The 22813-nt window shown below is 41.5% G+C and overlaps 1 protein-coding gene across 1 annotated transcript in view; it reads right to left on the bottom strand.

The window, feature by feature from the left end:
• The window catches only part of HEXA (hexosaminidase A (alpha polypeptide)), a 43593-nt gene that overhangs the window by 13191 nt on the left and 7589 nt on the right, over positions 1-22813 (bottom strand). Inside the window, exons 3-6 of the mRNA XM_006888326.1 lie at positions 15927-15935; positions 7383-7415; positions 7119-7188; positions 6506-6571 (exon numbers count right to left, since the gene is read on the bottom strand). Coding sequence (XP_006888388.1) covers positions 6506-6571; positions 7119-7188; positions 7383-7415; positions 15927-15935 — 178 coding nt within the window. The remainder of the gene's footprint in view (positions 1-6505; positions 6572-7118; positions 7189-7382; positions 7416-15926; positions 15936-22813) is intronic.

Raw genomic sequence — 22813 nt, 5'->3', positions numbered from 1 at the left:
CAAATGGATTACACCTATGGAAGAGAAGGTAAGAAAGCTTAATATCTTCCTCTGACTACACAAGGCCCAAGGCCAACAGTGGAACATACCATTAACTGTTCACATGCAAGTTAATGTTGAAGAAATGGAAAACAAGTCCATGAAAGCCAAAATATGATCTTGATTATATTCCATATGCATTCAGAGACCATCTCAAAAAATAAACTTGATGCACTGAGCACTAATGACTGAAGGCCAGACGAATTGTGGACTGATACATGAGGAAAGCAAAAGGTAATTAAAAGACAGGAAAGAAAAGACCAAAATGGATGTCAAAGGGGACTGGTGGAGGAGAAAGGGATGGGGAGGGAGGAAAATGTGCAACAACGAATGAATGAAAACCCAACCTTTTTTATAAACTTTCATTAAAAGCACAATTTTTTTAAAAAAACCCCAAAATGGATGTCAGAAGAGACTCTCTGGTACAAAGAGAAGCCAGAGTGAATGGAAAAACTTATGAGCTAGGAATACTGACAGATGATTCTAAAGGGTGGCTTGAGAAGACAAAATGAAGTATTAAAAATGTACAAAGACCTAGAGTTAGGAAACAAAAAGGGAAGAAGGTGCTTAGCATTTCTCAAAACAAAAAAAAAAAATTAAAGAGCAAATTTAAGGCTTAAGTTGTAATACAGAAAGATTCTATGGGCAAATATTGATGACACAGGGAGAATCAAAAGAAGCCAGAAGAGATACAGAGTCACTACACCAAGAACAGTTTCACAGAAATCATTTGAGGAAGAAGCATATGAGCAACCACCAATGTATTGAAGGAAGAAATCCAAGCTGCACTGAAGGTACTGGCGAAAAACAAGGCTCCGGGAACTGATGAATACAATTGAGATGTTTCAACAAGTGGATGCAGTGCTAGATTTGCTTAATTTTTCATGTCAAGAAATTAAAGAAAGCTATATGGCCCATCAACTAGAAGAGATTCATATTTGTACCCATTTAAAAGAAAGCACTCCAAGAGAAGTACTTTAGACTATTACAGAATATATTCTATAGGCTACAGAATGTTGTTGTTGATTGCCTTCAAGTCGAGCACAACTCATAGTGACACTATGAACAAAAGGCCTGTTGTTGTTATGTGCCGTCGAGTCGTTTTCGACTCATAGCGACCCTATGCACAACAGCCCTAAACTCTGCTCTATCCTGCACCAACCGCACTGCCTCTGACACACCCATCCCGATTACCCCAGTCACCGAATCAATCCATCTCATAGAGGGTCTTCCCCTCCTGCGCTGTCCCTCCACCCTCCCAAGCATGATGTCCCTCTCCAAGGACCTGTCCCTCCTGGCAACATGTCCAAAGTATGTCAGATGAAGCCCCAGAATCCTTGCCTCCAAGGAGTAGCTTGGTTTAATCATCTCCAAGATGAATCTGTTTGTTTTCCTGGCAGTCCATGGTACATTCAGTACTCTTCTCCAGCACTACAGCTCAAAAGCATCCACTCTCCTTCTGTCCTCCTTAGTCATTGTCCAACTCTCTGATGCATAACAAGCGACTGCAAATACCATGGCCTGTATCAGGTGCACCTTAGTCTCCAGAGAGACACCGTTGTTCCTGAGTACTTTAGGGAGGTCCCTAACAGCAGACTTTCCCATTGTGATACGCTTTCTGATTTCCTGACTGCTGGTGCCAAGAGTGTTGACTGTGGAGCCGAGCAAACTGAAGCTGTGAACAATCTCAATCTCTTCGCCATCCATCCTGACGCTGCCAATTGGTTCAGTGGTGAGAATCTTTGTCTTCTTGACACTGAGCCTCAGTCCATACTGAAGGCTGCAGTCCTTGACCCTTCGCAGCAAGTGCATGAGGTCCTCCTCAGTTTCAGCAAGCAGGGTTGTGTCATCTGCATAACGCAGATTGTTAATAGATCTTCCACCAATCCTGATGCCACAATTCTCTTCATACTCTTTCAGGTAAAACCCAGGAAAAACCGGCCAGAGAGGGAAGACGGGAAGCTGCGCACTGGGGAAGGTCACCTCGGATAACAGCAAAGAGGCATCTTTCAGGTACCCAGGAAAAACCGGCGGGCCCTCGGCCGCAGAAAGGAAAACATAATCTACACAGGAGTTCTACAGGACACGTCACCTTCCCTTGGAGACAGTACAACTAAACTTAAGAGACACTGGTCAAAAGAAAAAAAAAATGTCAGCAGTTGATGTGTTTGGAATCACAGAAGCCAAGAAAGCTTAAGATAGAAGCTGTCAGATGATGGGTTGGACAATGGAAGATATTTTCTGAAGGGACTTGGCAGATGTGAAGGGTTATCCTGGTGGAGGGTGGAGCTGGAAAGTAGCGGGTCAAAAGGCCTGAAGACTCTCTATAACTACTGACATTTATCAAAGTTCATAGGGTTTTTGGACACAAGTTGTTTAGGAAGTAGATGCCTCTCCTGCTTCCAAACCTCTTACAGAATGCTACTGGTGGAGTCGCCTGCAATGCATAGCAACCCTATGTACAGCAGTTCTGAACCCTTCTCTATCCTGAGCCAGTCTCACTAATTCTGACACACCAACCCCCATCACCCCAGCTATTCTATTCAATCCATCTCATCTGGGGTCTCCCTCTCCTGTGCTGTCCATCCACCCTTCCGAGCATGATGTCCTTCTCCCAGGATCAATCTCTCCTGACCACATGCCCAAAGTAAGTGAGGTGGAGCTTCACAATCCTAGCCTCCAAGGACAGACTTGGCTTCACCCTCTAACGCAGACCTTTTTGTTTTCTTGGCAGTCCATGGTATGTTCAAGACTCTTCTCCAGCACCACAACTAGAAGGCATCTATTCTTGACTGTCATCCTTACTCACTGTCCAACTTTATGAAGCATAACAAATAATTGAGAAAACCATGTTCTGGATTAGGCGCACATTTGTATCTAGACTGACATTGTTGCTCTTCAGGACTCTGGAGAGGTCCACGACAGCAGATTTTCCCAATGCAATTTGTCTTTTGATTTTCTGACTGCTGGTATTAAGAGTGTTGATTGTGGATCTGAGCAAGCTGTAACTGCTAACAACCTCGATCTCCTCTATTATGCTGCTGCCAGTTGGCCCAGTGGGGAGAATCTTTGTCTTCTTGATGTTGAGCTTCAATCCATATTGAAGACTACAGTCCTTTACCTTTGGCAGCAAGTGATTCAGGTCTTCTTCAGTTTTAGCAAACAAGGTTGTGTCATCTGCATAATGTATGTTAATGAGTCTCCCTCCAATCTTGATGCCACATTCCTCCTCATAAAGCCCTGCTTCCTGAATGATCTGTTCTGCATAGAGATTGAAAAGGTACAGGGGACAGGATGCATCCCTGACTTACTCCTTTCCTGATTTTGAACCATGCAGAGGTTCTGAGGGCTGCTTCTTGGTCCAAGTATAGGTTTTGTATAAGCAGGATCAAGTGTTCTGAGATTCTCATTTTCCTCAAGGGTAGCCACAATTTATTGTGATCCACACAGTCAAATACTTTTGCATAGTCAATGAAATACAGATAGACATTCTTCTGGTACTCTTTGCTTTCTGCCAAGATCCATCTGACATTGGAAATAATGTCCCTAGTGCCACAACCCTTTCTAAACCCAGCCTGTATTTCTGGTAGTTCTCTTTCAATGTACTGTTCAAGTCCTTTCTGGATAATCTTCAGCAAGATTTTGCTTGTGTATGATATTAGTGATATTGTACACACTCTGTCAGGTCACCTTTTTTTGGAACAGGAATAAATACAGATCTCTTCCAATCAGTTGGCCAGGTAGTTGTCCTACAGATTTCTTGGAACAACTTAGGGAACAAATGCAGGGCAGCATCTGTTTGCTGAAATACGTCAACTGGTATTCCATCAATTCCTGGGGCTTTATTTTTTGCCAAGTTCTTCAGAGTAGCCTGAACGTCCTCCTTCATCACCAATGCCTCTTGCTTAGGTTGTTTCTTGAAATTCTTCTGTGTCAGCCAATTTTTTTGGTACAATGACTCTGTATACTCCTTCCATCTGCTTTTAATGCTTCTTGAATCATTTTATATTCTGCCCATAGCATCCTTAAGCTTTGCAACTTGTGGCTTGAATTTATTCTTTAGCTCTTTCAGCTTAAGAAATGTTGAGCAAATTCGGCCCTTTTGATTTTCTGACTCCAGCTCCTTGCACATTTCTTTATAATATTTTGCCTTGTCTTCCGGAGTAGCCCTTTGAAATCTTCTATTCAGCTCCCTAACTTCTTGATTTCTCCCCTTTGCTTCTCGGTGCTCTAGTGCAATATTCAGAGTCTCTTCTGACATCCATTTTTGTCTTTTCTTCTTCTTCCTTCTTAGTAATGACTTTTCGCATTCTTCGTGAACAATATTCTTGATATCTTCCCACAGCTTATCTGGACTTCATTCGTTAGTGTTCAAGGCCTCAAATCTATTCCTGAGTTGGTTTTTAAATTCATGGGCAAAAGACTCAAGATCAAATTTTGATTCCTGTGAATATGACTGAACCTTCTTTGAACTTGCACATGAGCAGCTGATTTTCTGTTCTACAGTCAGCACCTGGTCTAGTTTTTACTGTTGATATTGAACTTGTCCAACGGTTCCTTCCACAGAAGTAATCAATCTGATTCCTACGTATCTCATCAGGTTAAATACATGTGTATAGCCTGGGTTTATGGTTCTTAGAAAAGGTAATTGCTATGAATAAATCATTGATTGTACAGAAGTCTATCATTCTATCCCCAGCCTCATTTCTGTCACCAAAGCCATATTTTCCGAAAACTGATCCTTCTTCCTGATTCTCAACTTTTGCATTCCAGTCATCCATTACTATTAAAGCATCTTGTTTACATGCTATCATTAATATCACACACAAGTAAAATCTTGCTATTAAGTCTATTAAGGTACAGAGCAGTACACTGACAGAGAACTGCCAGAAATTCATATTGAATTCAGAAGAGGACATGGATTATCACTGTTGACATTACATGACTGTGGCTAAAAGCAGAGAGTATCAGAAAGATGTTTATTTCTGTTTTATTGACTATGAAAAGGCATTCAACTATGTTATCATAACAAAGTACTGATAGCATTGATGACAAAGTAAAGATGACACTGAGAAGGATGGGACTTCCAGAACACTTAAGGGTGCTTGTGCAAGGCCTGTACATAGATGCAGCGGCAGTCATTTGAACAAAAAACAAGGAAATTTTGCAGAACTTAAAATCAGGAAAAATATGTGACAGAGTTGTCTCTTTTCACCACATCTATTAAATCTTATGCTAAGCATGTAATCTGAAAAACTGGACTATGTGAAGAACACAGCATTGGGATTAGAGGAAAATTTATTAATATTATATTTTATTATTTTTGTATTACCTTGCTTGTAGAAAACAAGAAGACTTAGAACATTTTCTGATAAAGTTTAAAGACTAGAGCTTTCAAACCAAAAAATTTCATTAAATAATAAATCATTGGTTAGTATATCAATAATATCATGATAAATGGAGAAAAGATTGAAATTGTCAAAGATTTAATTTTTTGGATCCATAATCAAAGTCCATGGAAGCAACATTAAAAAAAATCAAACAATGTACTGCACTGGGCAAATCTGCTTCAAGGACCTCTTTAAAATGCTAACGAGCAATGATGCCAGTTTAAAGACCAAGGTTTGCCTAGCCTAAGCCATGGTATTTTCGATTACATCATATGCATGTGAAAGTTGGAAAATGTATAAGGAAGACTGAAAAAGAATGTCTTTGAATTTTGGTGCTGGGGAAAAATACAGGATATACTATGGACTGCCAAAAACCCCAAACAAATCTGTCTTGGCAAAGTGTGGCCAGAATGTTCCTTTGAAATGAAAATAGTTAGATGACTTCTTCTTATACACTTTGGTCATGTTACCAGGAGAGGCCATCCCCTGGAGAAAAGATATGCTTGGGAAAGTAGGAGGTCAACAAAGAGGAAGCACTTCAGAAGATGGACCGACACAGGGTTGTACAACGAGCTGAAGCCCAGCAGATATTGTGAGAACAGCACAGGTTCAAGCAGTGTTTTATCCTCACAGAGAAACTATGTAGTGGTACCTACTTGACAGGACCTAACAATAACTACAACTTCTCACAATCCTACTTATCCTCCTTTTCCCTCTTCTTTGGAAAGGTTTTCCTTGTAAAAGAGACTCTCCAGGTCTGTTTTTATTGAGAGCTGTGCAGGCTATATTGGTGGTAGATTTGGGTTCCTTTTCCCCCAGCTCCTGTACTCTGAGCACCAGCCTGCAGGGTCTTCTGTCGCCTCCCCAAAGGCCTGCCACAGAGACTTGCTGCCCCTATACAGGAGAAAATCTGCCAATGTTGAGGGACAGCTAGAAGAACACATCCTTCAAGGTCTCCACCAAGAAAGGAAGCTTCTTAATGAGTATTTTCTAGCCCTTAGTCTTCTGATTCCTCCTCCAGGGCCAACCTTGCATATCACCCTTCCTCCCTGTCAGCACCCACCCTACCCTGTTACCTCGGAGAGCTCCCCAGACAGTCTCAGCGATGAGAAGAAAGTGCTCTTCATTGATGGTCAGTGTGTCTGAAATGACAGAAATGACTCTATTTGGATACAGTTTTGTTTTTTTTTAAATTTTATTTTTGTGTGAGTGTACCATCAAATCAGATCTGACTGGTACAGGAGGAGATTGTCCCTCCTTTTCCCAGCAGAGCATCCGGTGGATTCGAACCGTGTGCCTCTGGGATTGTAGTTGCAGCTCCTTGCCACTAGGCCACCAGAGCTCCCCTTGGATACAGTTTTTAACTCTTAGAATACAGAGCAGATGTTCTGTACAAATCATAACAGAAGAGCAAAATCATATATGTATGTGTGTGTATAAAATGTATACAATGGAATTATACTCAAAGCAGGCATCCTGAGGGACTCCAAATATACCAGATAGGATATTCCTCAGCTCACCTCCAAATATTAAATAGAAATTTTACATAGAAACACATTTTCTATGGCTTTAGGCTCCTGATGATTCTCAATCCCCATGGCCATGGAAGCCTTTAAGTCTAGTATCAGCAATTAATGCCAGGCCTTGCAGGGTTTGCTCTTCTAGGACAAAGAACAAGATTGTACTCACAATTTTCCAATGATTCCAAAGTAGGGAACTGGTTGCATCCAGGAGTGACCACAAGGATAATCAATGTGTTCTCCTCTGCCACATCCTGTTTTACTGCAAGGACAAGGTAAAGCCAGTTTGACTGACCTGTCATCATAAATAACAACCAAAACCAATTAGAAGGGCCCCGACCTCTAGTCCCTTTAGTCAACAGCCTTGTTTGTGGTAAGAGGGTAAGGAAGAAATGATGTATGGTACTGACATAGATCTTCTTGTCTGTACAACTTTTTCATTCTGGTTGTGCTTTTCTCCCATTAACTCACTCAACTTAGGAACCATCTGATTTGTAGCTCTTCTTAACCAGGACACTATGTTTCTGGTTCCCTGTGGACTATATTCAAGATTCTGACACCTTAATAACCATCTTGGGTAAAAGTGAGATCTGCAGATTAGCCACCAACCCGCAGCTATGATACTGGTGACTAGACAGGAAGTTTATAATATACCAGAATCTATGTTAAAGTCAGCACACTGTTCTGCCCTTTCTCCAAAACAATTTTTTTTCATTAAGGGAATACATACATATTCTGACACACAGATATGCTCATCATCTTTCTGCATATTGGCCCTTTAAATAGCACTGCAAAGGCCCCAGAAGCAGTGGTGTCAATTTTGTAAAAGCCCGAGAGCAAATGAGAGCAGATTACATCAATGACAGGAGAAAAGCCTGGAAAGCAGAGCCCTGGGATGATCTCATCAGGACTTGGAGAAGGCACATGATCATTAGTCCTACCTGCTCCCTCCTTCCTCTTTCCAAGTAGATTCTCTATCTCTGCCCAAGAGAGGGAGGCAACACAGACCAACCAACACACTTTCTAACACATTCTCGGACTTCAGTCTACTAAGCAAAAAAACTGTCAAAGTCAAAACATCAGTGCAATGTCTCTCCTTGGTTCTTCTCTCTGAGTCTGGGAGAAGAGCAAGGGTTCTGATGCTACGACCTAAGCCTGAACTTCAGGAAACACTCCCTTCTTACCCCGAGTCACATATATCTCCACTGGCACCACACAGCTGAGACTCCCTATAGAACTACAAAGTCAGGAATGGAATACTGAGGCAGAATGCGGGAACAGAGACTTCTGAAAGAAAGTACAATCCTAAATGTTACCCATCCATAATCAGAAGAAACCCAAATATCCACCCAGCTTAAGAAATTTGTCCAGGAGCTCTGGTGGCCTAGTAGTAGGGAGTTGCAACTGCAATCTCGGAGGTGCGCAGTTCGAGTCCACCAGATGTTCTGCCGGGGAGGTGGGGGGGACAATCTCCTCCTGTGCCAGTCGGATCTAATTTGACGGTACACTCACACAAAAATAATAAAATAAAAAAATTTTTTTAAAAAAAGAAATTTGTCCAAACCCCTGGGTATGACATCATAGGGGCCTAGTGTATCTATTCTTCCCTCTCAGCAAATATCCCAGATTCTCACACTAATGCCTGCCTAAAGCTGCAGGGAGAAGGAAATCTGTGGACAGTCTGAACTAGGCTCACTCACAGGTACATTGTAAATCCTAAAAACTCATCCTCACCACATAAGAGGCTAATGAAGCTTTCAGGGCTGAGACCACACACAGGGTCATGGTAAGCTTCCCAAGTGACCAGATTATCGTTACACACTCAGCTTTACCCCTAAACACAAAGGAGAGCTTACCTTGGGTCAGGGTAAAGCAAAGTAGAGAAGAATAAATACTCTTTGAAACCATACTCCAAACCCTCTGCCTTCTCATCCCCATTCCAAATCCCAGAGGCCCAATTCCTTGCGTAGAGAGCTCATCCGCCCATCTACCCAGGCGCAGAGCCAGCCCAATTCCTGAGCGTTAGCATCGACCTTGTAACTCTGTCTACCAAAGGGAGAGGAAATGTCAATCCACAAGCACAACCAAGGCAATTGTGTTCAAGAAAAACTGCAAAACTGTCACGTTTATTAGAATAGACAGGAACACATTTCTTCTTTTTTAATGGTTCTATGTTTTGCTTTTCCAAAACACCTGTGGGCTCCATTCCCTAAGTCAGGGGCCTTTTTATGGAAAATCATACAGACTCCTCTGAAGAATTGATGAAGATGACCTCCACCTGAGGAACCCCTCCTCGGTCCCCACTGAGTCTACGGGGAGGAAGCGCTTTCTGAAGTACTCTCATTAGGACTCAGGCTGATAGAGAAACAGCAGAAACTGAGTCTGGCTGTTGCTCAAACAAGCAGAGAGGGAAGATCCGGGGGTGGTGGTAACATGGGAGCTGGCGAAACAGCAGGGACACTGGGTCACTGGAAAGAATGTAAACAGTCTCATCAGTGTGGCTTCCCGCCTCCAAGTTGCCACTTTGCAAGCTCTGAAGAGCAGGAAATAGGCAGAGGACAGTACAACCACCTCCACACGCCCACACCCTGTACTGCAAACTGAGCTTTAGGAACCCTGGCTCCCAAACACCCCAGCAGACAGCAGTCTGATGTGCACACTCATAAGGAATCCAGGCAGGGCAGCAAGAAGGTCTGAAGCTCAAGTGCTCAGGAGGGAGCACAGGAAATAGAACATGGGGCTGAGAAATGAGGAAAGGTGGTGGTGGTTCTGCTGCTACTGAGTCAATCCAAGGACTTGTACTTCCTCCAGTGTAAACAATGGCAGGGAGGGACCAGATTCCTACTACTTCTCCTTAGATTCCGTACTTCATGATCCTACCAAGAGATCTCATGTTCCAGATCCCATCCTATTAACACAATCTTTAGCTTTGCAGTTCTCTCAACCCTTTGTTTATGGACACCTGTTCTTTTCATTGGTTCAAAGAAAAGTTTATTTCCATACGTTGTTGTTGGGTACCATGGAGTCAGAACCAATCCAAAGCTGACCCACCAGTGGATTTTCAGAGGCAGGAAATTGCCCTTTCTCCCACAGAGCAGCTGGTGGACTTGAACCACATGCCTTTTCGTTGGCAGTGCAGCTTCTTACCATTATAGGCCACCAGAGGACTCTTATATTATAAAAGTTATTATGCTATTGTTAGGTGCTCTAAAGTCAATTGTAAATCACAGCAACCTCTTAAACAATGGATCTGAACCATGCCTTATCCTGTACCATCCTCATCATTTGACATACTTGAGCCCACTGCTACAGTCACGGTGTCAATCTATTTCATTGAAGGTCTTCCTTTCTTTTACTTATCTTTTCCAAGCATGGTATCTTTTTCTAAAAACTGGAGGCTCCTAACCACTTGCCTAAAGTATGTGAGACAAAGTTACATCATTCTTCCCTGTAAGGAGCACTCTGACTGCACTTTCTCTGAAACATATGTTTGTTCTTCTGGCAGTCCACAGGGAATTCAGTACCCTCCTCCAACACAACTCAAAGGCATCAAATCTGCTTCTGTCATCCTAATTCATCTTCTAACTCCCAGATGCACAGCAAGTGGCTGAAAGCACCAGGGCTTTAATCAGGTGCACCTTTGTCTTAAAAGTGACATCACTGCTCCTTAGCACTTTGGAGGGGATCCAGACAGCAGGTTTTCCCAAGGCAACATATCTTTTGATTTCTTGACAGCTAGTACAAAAGGTGTTGATTCTGGATCCAAGAAAGATGAAACCACTGACAACTTTAATCTTTTCTCCATCTAATCATGATGTTACCTATTGGCCCAATGGAGAGAATTTCAGTTTTTCTGATGTTGATACTTACCATATTGAAAGCTCTGATCTTCTGCAGCAAGTGTTTCAAGCCCTCTTCATTTTCAGGCAGCAAGGCTGTGTCTTCTGTATAACACAGATCTTTGAAGTGTCTTCTTCCAATTCTGATGCCATATTCTTCTTCATTAAGTCCAGCTGTTTGCTTAGCATACAGACTGAACAGGTATGCAGCAAAGATACAGCTCTGACTCACATCTTTCCCAATTCGAAACCATGTGGTAGTATTGTCTTGCTGTTTGGATAACAGCTTCGTGGTCTAGGTTTTAGTCAGGCACAAAATGTCCTGGGCTTCCCATTCTTCTCAATATTAGCTATATGTTATGAAACAGTTAAATGCCTTTGCCTCATCAATAGAACACAAACAGATATTCTTCTGGTATTCTCTGCTTTCAGTCAAGATCCATCTGACATCAGCAGTGACATTCCTGATGCCAAGGCCTCTTCTAAATCCAGCTTGAACTTCTGGGAGTTCTCTGTCTATGTATGGCTCTAGCTGCTTCTGAATGATCTTCAACAGTATTTAGCTTCATCTGATACTAATGAGATTGTTCAATAATTTCTATATTATGTTGGATCACCTTTTTTTGGGAAAAGGGAACAAACATAGCTCTGTTCTAGTCATTTGGGCACGCAGCTGTCCTCCAAATCTTCTGGTACAGACTGGTGAGCACAACCAAGACTACAGCTGGAACACACAGAAACTGGTATCTCATCAATTTCTGGGGGCTTCTTTTTGCCAGTGTCCTCAGTGCAGCTTGACTGTCTTCCTTACCATTAATTCTTTTTTTTAAAAATTTTATTATTTTTATGTGCGTGTACTGTCAAATCAGATTTGACTGGTACAGGAGGAGATTTGTCCCTCCTTTCCCGGCAGAGCATCTGGTGGATTCGAACCGTGCACCTCTGGGATTGTAGTTGCAGCTCCTTGCCACTAGGCCACCAGAGCTCCCCTACTAATTCTTGATCATATACAACTCATTGAAATTTTGGTACAGTGACTCAGTGTATTCCTTCCCTCTTCTTTTGATGGTTCCTGAGTCATTTAAGATTTCACCCATAGCATCATTCAGTATGCAATTAAATGAAAAATGTGTACTAATGGCTGAATGAAAACTAACATGATTTGCAAACTTTCACTCAAGATTGAAAGGAAAAAAAATAGTAAGAGAGAAAAAGAATCTCATAGGACTGATAAACCAGTGGCCACTCTAGAGATGCTCTTGGGATATCTGGGAGCATCAGCCTCTTGAAACTAAACTTGATCTTCTTGAAACTAAACTCCCTAAAATTAGAGAACATTGTTTTCTTTCCAATTCTTTCAATGTAACTCCTCAATCTCCTTTTCTTTTCACCAATACCATGAACTGGATGTTCTCCAGGACTACAGACTTCTCTTCTTATTTATTACAGTCTTGCTGGACAATGTCATCCATTCCCTCAGTAGGCCAATGGTTCTCAAATGTGCATTTTCTTTTGGAGGTCTACATCTGTATACTTCCATACATATGTCTCAAAAGCACCTTGAATGCTAAACCCATCACCAAACTTATCATTTGACTTCTTTTTTAAAAAAATAATTTTATTTATTTATTTAAATTTTTTTAAATGTGTGTACCATCAAATTGGATCTGACTGGTACAGGAGGCAATTGTTCCTCCTTCTTCAGCAGAGCATCTGGTGGATTTGAACTGCGCACCTCTGGGATTGCAGTGCAGTTTCCTGCCACTAGGCCACCAGAGCTCGCCATCATTTGACTTCTTGATTAAGGCCCTCTGAAAACAGCATCATTAACCCAGATCGGAAAACAACCTCATTATTCTGCACCTCCCACCATAATAAGTAGGTCACAAATTCATTTACTCAAAACAATGTTTACTGACTGTCTACCACGTGTCAAACCACTGAGGTAAGCACTGAGATAACAAATGTGAACCAAATAAGTCTTATAGCTATGAAACCTTCACTTATTTTTAATATTAACATTTTCCTACCTCTAACAGAACAATGCCTTAATTTATGATCTCATCATCTCTCACCTGAATAATTATTAAAAAAAACCTCCCAGATGGTTTCCCCTCCACCATATGAACTCCCATTTAAATGTATGCTTTCCTGTGACTGTTTCAGTATGAAAATCAGATCATGAGAGTCTCTTTCAAAAACTATCACTGGCTCCCTTGTTTTCAGGATAAAGTCTAGAATGTATTTGATGGCTTTTGATTTTTCTCACGATCTGGACCCTAACCTTTTTCTGCTCCTATGTAGAAACTGATCTCTTTATAGAACCCTAAAAGTTACATTTTCACACTTCTTAGCACACTCTACTTGTTTCAGTTGAAACAAAACTTTGCATTCCCTCTAGACCTCATTTGATTTAGAAACATCTATGGTTTATCTTTTCTAAAACTCCTATCCTTTGCCCACCCTTTTTCAAGGATCATGAAGCAACGCATACATACATTTTTCATGACACTTATCTTCATACATACTATTTATCTATCTCCTCACCTAGACTGCGAGCTCCTCAACAGCAGGGACCAATCTCAGTGTCTTTGTACTCTCAGTGCCTGACACACGGCAGTCAGTCAATAAATGTGTGCTGAAAAAATGAATGATGCTACAATTAAAAATGAGAATAGAAGTAAGAAAAATGTTGACACAATGTGAAGACTATAACCAATATAATTGATCATTATGTCTAGAAATTGTGGAATTCAGGAGCAAGTTTTGCTGTGTACATCTTCGTGAAAAGAAAATAAAACAAGAAGGAAAAAAAATACTCCACCTCAATGCATACCTAAAAATATTTCTCCTCCTACACTGCTCTGCAGACCTCTCACTCCATAAATGCAAAGATCTAGCTCTTATAACATCTCTGGGAGAGCTCATTGCTGCAGTAGGGTATTTGGAAACTAAAAATCTTTGCCTTACAGCACAATAGCCTCTCCCTCTACTCACTCTGACTCTCCCTGAATCAAAACTTATTTCTATCATGTGAATGTGCTTAATTCACCAAATCTTAGCAGTATGGAGAAAATATATTGGTTTAGACTATAAAGTGGCATCTGGTTTGGCTCCTAGGGTAGAAAGTCAGGACGTCAACCCAGCTTTTGACACCTCCCCACTTGTCAGTGTTTACCCTGCCCCCATTTCTGCTAGACTCATGTCAGTTTGTACTCCAGGCCACCATGCTCCCTTCCTCCTCCCACCATACAGACATCACATTCAGGCTGCTTCTCCCCATTCACAACCTAATGAAAGACTTTATAATCATTCAATTTCCACTAATTTCTTCATTTCAAGCACTATCTATTGAGCACTTGCTGTGTATCAGGAACTGTGCTAGATGCTGGGGCAGTTAAAAAGAAAAAGCAAGACCTGGTCCCTGCCCTTGAGAAGCTCACAGTCTAGTGGGAGAGACAAATACAAATAATTACAAAACAGTGCTGAGGGCTAGGATAGATCATACACCTTTCCAGAAATGGAAGGAAAGATAACAGTAAAGGGAACTTGAGGACTTCTTGAATCCTGAGTTGGCATTTGCCACTACCAAGAAGGGAAAAGATATTCCAAGCTTGGCAAGTTGTCAGTGCAAAGGCACATGGCTGTGTAGGTAGGGAAAGAAGCAAACTTATCCCAGGAAAAGAGCAGAGTGAGACTCCAACTGCCTGAGCCTGGAGCTTCTTCTTACTACTGAATTCAGTGTGGACCATGGTGCCTCCTCCCATCTGTCTCAAGATGCTTCACCCTCCAGAGAACAATGCCTCCTCACAAGTGCAATCCATCCAGCCCACAGAGAAACACTCTCACTCCCACCAAGTTTCTTAAAGTAGTTTTTGCTTTGCCTTACTTTGAAAATGTGGTCTGATCTATTTATACTAGAAAGATAATATCTCCCTATTAATTTTAAATCCCAAATGATAACTTGGGTTAATATTTTGAAGTCGCCTAGTTTCAGATAGATTCATTTTAAAGAATAAAAAGGAAATCCTGTTAGATATATTGTTTTGAATTTTTTTCCTTTTACCTAAATTATTTAAACATTTTAATGTCAATACATATAGCTCTACATCATTAAACAAATGTAACTGCTAAATAGATTTCCATTGATGATACCTTATCTATTTTCTCTCTTAGATGGCTATTTGGAAATGTTTCTAAATATATTTTATTATAAATCATGTTTGAGTAAATAAATACCCTTATGTATATACATGAACCCAGGAATACAAATACAAAATATACCATATATATTTTATATGTGTATTTGTGTGTGTGTGTGTGTGTGTGTGTGTGTGTGTGTGTGTATGTTTAAGCAGTTCTAAGGAAGTTTCTGTAAGATAGAAGGTAGAGATGCTAGGCCAAAGATATGAACATCTTTGGATTTGACAGTGCAAAATTACTCTTCTCAACTACTGTACTAAATCAGCATGTAAGGACCCATCTTACCACATCCTTGTAATACCAACCAAAAACCCCAAAGCCCCAACCACTATGAATCAATTCTGACTCATAGCAACCCTACAGGACAGAATATGGCCCCAGAGAGTTTCCAAGGTTCGAAGTCTTTATCAAAGGAGACTGCTACATTTTTCTCCCACAGCAGATGAAAGGTTCACACTACTGAATGAAATGCCTAGTTAGCAGCTGAGTGTTAAATCACTGTGCCACTACAGACTTTTCCCATTATCAGCAACAATGAAAAAGAACTGAGCTTTCCAATACCAGACATTGTCAATTCTTTCTCTTCATTGCCAGTCTGATACATAAAAACATCATTATTTCAAGTTACCTATTTTGAACAGAATTGCCAACCAGACTGCTAAAAGAACAAACAGGTTCAACCTGCAGATGGTGAAACCAGGCTGCTCCTTGGAGGAAAGGATTCTGAAGCTTTGTCTGACATACTTTGGACATGTTGCAAGGAGGGGCCAGTCCTTGGAGAGGGACGTCATGCTTGGGAGGGCAGAGGGACAGAGCAGGAGAGGAAGACCGACCCTTGATGAGATGGGTTGATTCAGTGACTGGGGTAATGGGGGTAGGTGTGTCAGAGACACTAAGATTGGCACAGGATAGAACGGGGTTTAGGGGTGTGGTACATAGGGTCTCTTATGAGTTGCAGGCAACCTGACAAAGCAACACCACCAACAACAACATCTTGAACAATAACTTTCTCTTTTCTGACCACGCTGTTTGTGGCTCTTCTTACATTACTGACCATACTTCTTGTATTATTTTTCCAGGTTTACATCCTTTTTTAAAAAAATAAAATTTTTATTTTTTATTGGTTTACTTACAAAGTTTGTATACACTGTTTTTCATACAGGATCTTTGCCCTTTCCTTTAACCAACCCTCCCTCCACCCACCAAATTGTGCAGGTTTACTTCCTTTAATGATCTGTTCTTACAAGACTGAAACTATCTGCCCTAGTTAGTCCTTTATTTTTCAACCATATTATTTCTTTTTACTACAGCCTCCTGTGTGTCATCAAATCTGCTAGTGTTTTCCTTTATGACTTTATATGCTTGCTTCATAAAGTCCCATCTACCCCTGTGATCAGTGGGACACAGTCTCCTTTTATCCTCTTTTAATATTTTAATGGTATACTTAGGTCTTTCATCCATTTGACATTTACTTTTTTGTTTGAGAAAATGAAATTTTTTTTCTCCAAATGGATAACTTATCATCCCTATATATTTACTGACAACTTTTTACTTTTGATAGTAAATGCTTCCTTTATTATACATTTCCATCTATACATGAACTCTCCCTACATCTAAATCTTGTTTTACTGCCAGTCTTATAGTCTGGGAAATCTACTCTCTCTTTATCTCTACCATCATGTGTCAATCTAAGATACAAAAATCCCTCTATTCATTTCTGATCCTGCACTTCCATCCCCACAAATATTGCTTCCTCTTTTCTGATCAAATCTTCTATATTACACATCACCTATGTTACAAATCCTCTGGACATCCACGGCATGGTTATTTAACTATCCAAATTCCTAAACTTCTCCTACCTTCCCCTAAGCAGAGGCTGAGCTCTCTCCAGGACTATCTCTTCTCCCACACCTGCTCTGAAATGTGGTTCTTTCTCACATCTTAGTGCAAACGAGGCTGCTTATAGGTCATCCACCTTATACCAAAACCCCACCCTAATGCTGTCAAGTCTACCTGAACTCATAACGGCCTACAGGACAGAGGAGAACTGTTCCATGAGGTCTCCATGGAAGATTATTTTGCTTTGCCTCTTACTTTGAAATACTTTTCAAAATAGATTTTTTCCAGAGGAGTGGCTGGTGGGTTTGCACTGCCAATCTTAAGTCAGCAAACACTTTAACCATGACACCACCAAAATGTCTTCCATCCTTCACTGCAGGGGTGGGGTGGGGGCTCTTTCGTCCTGAGATTTATGCCATCCAGTCTAAAATTTTCAGCCTTTTCTTGTCACAACCCTTAGCAACTTCCTGAACAAGCTTCCTTATTTACACATTTAGAACCTGCTCCCCAGGCTTCCTCTCCACCCCTTCAAGCCCCACCCATGGTTAGCTATCAACCTAATTAATTTCAACCCCCAAGAATAATTAACCCACATTCTAGCTTAGAAGTTATTCAACAGCATACTCCTCCTCCTCCTCCACCAACCTCCTGTGGCCACCTTTTGAACCTTCTTAGACACCTTCTCTCAAGTTTCAGTACCATGTCCTTAACTGTCTGCTAGGCATTAAACTCCTTACATTCATCATGGCCAAAATTTAACTTTTCCCATCATGCTTACCCTAAACTCTCAATCTCTCTGTCCTCTTACCCCAGATTCTCAACTTTGCAATCTCTGGGTCCTCCTCTTTCCAATCTCACCTTCTATTTTCCTTTGTTTTTATTTTCTTTATTAACCTAGTATCTCTTATTTAGATCATAGTTAATTGTGTTGCCTTATAACTAGGTCTGCTACATCTAGTCCTGTTCATCATTCTGTTTCCGCTTAGCAAGTTCCAGTCAAATCACTTATCCTATTCAATTGTCTTTACGGTTTCTTCCTCAACATTAGGATCAACTTCATGTTCCTGACCAGGGTTCACTAGGTCATTTCATGACCCTGCCTCTACTACTGCTCTAGTTTTAGAACTAGTGATCTACTCTGTTGTTGTTATGTACTGTGGAGTTGGTTTTCAGAGGTAATTAACTGCACGGAAGGAGACTGTCCATCCTTCTGAGAAAAAGCTAGTAGCTTTGAACCACATGCCTTTGGGATTGCAGCATAGCTTATTGCCACCTAGACCACCAGAGCTCCCTTGTGATCAACACTAGAACTGCAGATATGCTTCAACTTGAGTTTTTTGACTGTGGGTGATATAGGTTCTTGCCTGAAAGCTTTCTCCCTACACAGTTCTGTTTGGTGTTTTGTTTTTTGTGGTGAGAAACATTTATATTTAGAATTAGCCCGCTGGACTCAGTTCTGATGATCCCATTTTTGTTGGCAACATCCTGAGCATTATAGTCAGGAGCAAGTCAAACATAGGGCTTCTTCTCTCCATCAGGACTAATCAAGGTGTTGACCACATCACTGTCATAGGGCTCCTTTACAGTTTGTTGATTTGGTTGTTGGCTTTGACACCCACAGTGAACACAAGTGTGTTGCTATCTTCTATCTTCATGGCTGACTTGGTGGTCAGGGGAAACTTGATGATGGCATAGTGGTCAAGCTGTTTCTCCTGGGGGCCCTCTTCTGGGGGCATTTGGGCTGCCTTCCTAATCTCAGTGTCTTAGGCCATTGGAAGGTGGGTGACGTGCAGATCTTCTTTTTCTGTAGCTGTGGATGCCCTTCAGGACCGCCTTCTTGGCCTTTGATGCCTTTGCTTCGGCTTCAGTTTTGGGAGGGGCAGGGGCTTCTTCGCTTTCGGTGCCATCTTCATAGTAAGTCCTCTACACAGTTTAATTCCCCTCTTCAATCTGGAAAACTACTTCCATTCTACCAAGTCCTACTTTCACGGCTGGATGAGACAACTAGTCTTCTATGAAAGTCTTCTCAGTGTGCAAACACACCCTGTTTGGGCCAGATGTTCTTTTATACTCCCAGAGTACCAGGTGTCTCTTTTATCCTAACAAAAATGACACTTTATTGTTCGTATCCCTAGTACTACTGTGAGTCAATTTCCACTGACAGTGCCCTACAGAACAGAGCAGTGGGGACCTCAGGGTTTCTGGACTGTAATCTTTACTGAAGTAGACTGCTGGGTCTTTTCTCCCACTGAACAGCTGGTGGGTTCAACCTCATAACCTTTTTTTTATTAGTAGTTGAGCACTTAATCACTTAATTATGTAAATTCTTTAAGAATGGGAGTAGTTCAATGTCAATGTCATTCACTCTGGACCTAGGGTTTAGTAACAAATTAAAATTGCTTGATAAATACTACTTGTATCAAGGTTGGATGGAGAGAAGGAAGAATGTTCCTGGAATGTGGTAACAATGGCTTGGGAGGAAACAGGCACAACCTGAGTGCTAGAGTGCTAATAGATAATACAATGTTAGAAATGACTATTTGAAGTAATTAATAACAAGAGACTGTTAAGACTGAAATCATACCAGCATACCAGAGGGCAGTACTTTTCCAAATTGCTAATTGCTATAATGCTTGAAGAGGAATTTATGAGTCTATCCCAAGACTGTAAAGTGAAAAGAGCAAAATCTCTGCAGATGAATTGATCTAACTGGAATTTCCCCTGTACTACCTGTGTAACACTGGTCATGTGACTTAGCCTCCAGGAGTTTGTGTGTGTGTGTGTTTTTTTTAATTTTATTTTATTAATTTTAATGAACATTTACAGAGATTTTGGATTTTCATTCATTCATTGTTGTACTTTTTTCATTACCATCCTTCCCCCAGTTCACGCCTCTCTTTGAAAAGCAAAAGATAAACTTCTTTGTTGGTAAGCCTCCAGGAGTTTCTATGTTAGAATATGGGATAATACTGACCACACAGGCCCATGAGAAGACTAAAGAAGAAAACAGGTCAGGCGCCATGCGCTGAGTAAAAGGAAATTCTCTCCATTTTGTACTTCCTACTTCCCTTTTCCTTATCCATCAAGAATAGGGAATATAAGTCAGCACTGACACAGGAAACCTTCATGCTATCCTTTTACTAGAGGAATTCAGCCGCTAGGGTCCCCCGTGGTGTAAGTATACCATGGAGTCAGCCTCCCTGAAGGTATTTTCACAGGCCTCTCACAGAACCCCTGAGGCTCCCCTACTCTATGATGTCACCCTTTATGGCAAATAGGCGGGCACACTGACAGGGGGCAAGAGCTTGGAAACCCAGCTCTGAATGTGGTCCAATCTAGGACTGGAGATGCAGTCAAAAGAACAAAGTCACTAAAGTGGAACTCCAGCTACTGCCAGTCCAAGGTCAAATAACAGAATAAATTTTCACTTCGGACACAAGTATACCTGTGAAGCCATCTCCCTCAACTCAGTCCCAAGAGCTTTACAAAAGGGAAAGCTGTGTACTAACATCCAAGCTTAAACCACCATGCTTCCTACATTTGAGCAAACATTACCAGAGGAAAACGATCTACAACATATCAGAGGCCCAAAGAACCTCAAGATGTGCACATACTAGCTTGCTGGCGATCAGAGATGAGCATGAGCCCAGGCTGACCAAACAATACCACACCTTAAACAGAGTCAAATCAAGGACAGATGATTAATGTTTCCGCCCCGCTAATAGATCTTGTCCACTACAATCTATAATGTTATTGCTAGAAGCCATCGAAGAGGTCTTGTGGCATAGTCCATAGGATGGTGCTCTGCCAACCAAAAGGCTGAGAATCTCTGTTTTGCATCCACTAGCAGCACTACAGGCCAAGGATGGACAATCTCCTCCTGTTAAGATCTACAGTTTTATAAATTTGATGTAGCACTGCCATGACTCAGAATCAATTTGATGACAGTGAGTCTGGGAGCCCTGGATTTATTTTCTACTCTTTGTCACCCAATGTGGCAGTATAAAACCATCCCAGTAATGGAAAGGAAAATCAAATCCATTTTTCAATTACTACAGACCATGAACTCATAGGGGAGTTCTGGTGGCCTAATGGTAAGGAGCTGTATTGCCATCCTGAAGGCAAGTGGTTCAAATCCACCAGCTGCTCCACAGAAAAAAGATGGACAATCTCCTCCTGTGCAATTTATAGCCTCTGAAAACCCACTGGAAAACCAGCAATGAGTTGGTTCAGACTTGACCGTATATAACAACATGGACTCCTAAATTATGAGGCAGAATACAGAAAATCCTTTCACACATACAACTCTCCACCTCCACAGGGATGTGACAAGAGACGCTAGACAAGGAGTCCAGACCAAGCTAATTTAGGTCCTGAGATTTAAAATGGGATAGGACAATTATATTACTGACTAAAAATTATGCTCCTGCTATCTGTCTACTTTCCAAAGATATACTCATCACCGTATGTCTCCTCCCTCTATTTTCCACATACTCTCCAGTGATACAATACTACAACAAAACACTCTTCCTGCATTACTTCTTCCTCTTTGCTTTTTACAAAGTCACTATACCACAATGAACTGACTAAACTGTAAAATTTCAGGAAGTACTATATGAGCAGGAGTCAAAGATAATGAAAGAGGAAGTGGAGTCAGAAGCAAAAAATAAGACTTCAGGAATCGATGGGATACCATCTGGCTTGTTTTAATTAACAGAAGCAGCTCTGCAGGTGCTTGCCAGTCTATGCCAGGAAATTTGGAAGATAACTGGCTGACTGACGGGAAGAAATTCCTATTTGCTCTCATTCCAAGAAAGGTCATCCAACTGAATGTGGAAACTATAGAACAATATCATTAAATGCAAGCAAAATACTGCTGAAGATCATTTAAAAATGGTTAGACAAGGTAGCGCTGGTGGCCTAGTGGCAAGAAGCCATAATGCAATCCTGAAAGTGCATGGTTCGAATCCACCAGATGCACCATTGGAGAAGGAGGAGCAATCTCCTCCTGTGCCAGTTGGATCCAATTAGACGACACATAACAACAACAACAATAAAAATTGTTAGAACTGTACATAGATACGGAACCGCCAAAAGTTCAAGCAGGCTTTAAAGAGGCTGTGGCACCAGGGATATCACTGCTGATGTCAGATGAATCCTGGCTGACAGTAAAGAATATCAGAAGAACTCTATTTATGTTTTACTGACTATGCAAAGGTATTTGGCTATGTGGATCATAACAGTTGTGACAAACGTTAAGAATGGAGGCCCAGAACATTTAATTGTGCTCAAGCGGAACCTATACCTGGATCAGGAGGCTGTTGTGCAAACAGAGGAGGAGAAGACTGCATGGTTTAAAATTAAGAAGAAAGTGCGTCAGGGTTTTATTCTCTCTCCATACCTATTCAATCTGTTGTTGTTGTTATGTGCCATTGAGTCACTTGCGACTCAAAGCGACCCTATGTACAACAGCCCTAAACTCTGCTCTGTCTTGTGCCAGTCGCACCATCTCCGACACACCCATCCCAATTACCCCAATCACTGAATCAATCCACCTCAAAGGGGGCCTTCCCCTTCTGCGCTGTCCCTCCACCCTACCAAGCATGATGTCCCTCTCCAAGGACCGGTCCCTCCTTGTAACATGACCAAAGTATGTCAGACGGAGCCTCAGAATCCTTGCCTCCAAGAAGCAGCCCGGTCTGACCCTTTCCTGGATGAATCTGTTTGTTTTCCTAGCAGTCCATGGTACCCTCAATACTCTTCGCCAGCACCACAGCTCAAAGGCATCAATTCTCCTTCTATACTCCTTAGTCACTGTCCAACTCTTTGATGCATAACAAGTGATAGCAAAGACCATGGCCTGTATCAGGCACACCTTGGTCTCCAAAGAGACACCATTGCTCTTCAGTACTTTGGAGAGGTCCCTAACAGCAGACTTTCCCATGGCAATATGTCTTCTAATTTCCTGGCTGCTGGTGCCAAG

This window comes from Elephantulus edwardii, unplaced genomic scaffold (assembly GCF_000299155.1).
Source record: "Elephantulus edwardii isolate Elephantulus edwardi_28Jun2011 unplaced genomic scaffold, EleEdw1.0 scaffold00066, whole genome shotgun sequence".
In the NCBI taxonomy this organism is placed as follows: domain Eukaryota; kingdom Metazoa; phylum Chordata; class Mammalia; order Macroscelidea; family Macroscelididae; genus Elephantulus; species Elephantulus edwardii.
This window is presented reverse-complemented; position numbering and strand designations above follow the sequence as displayed.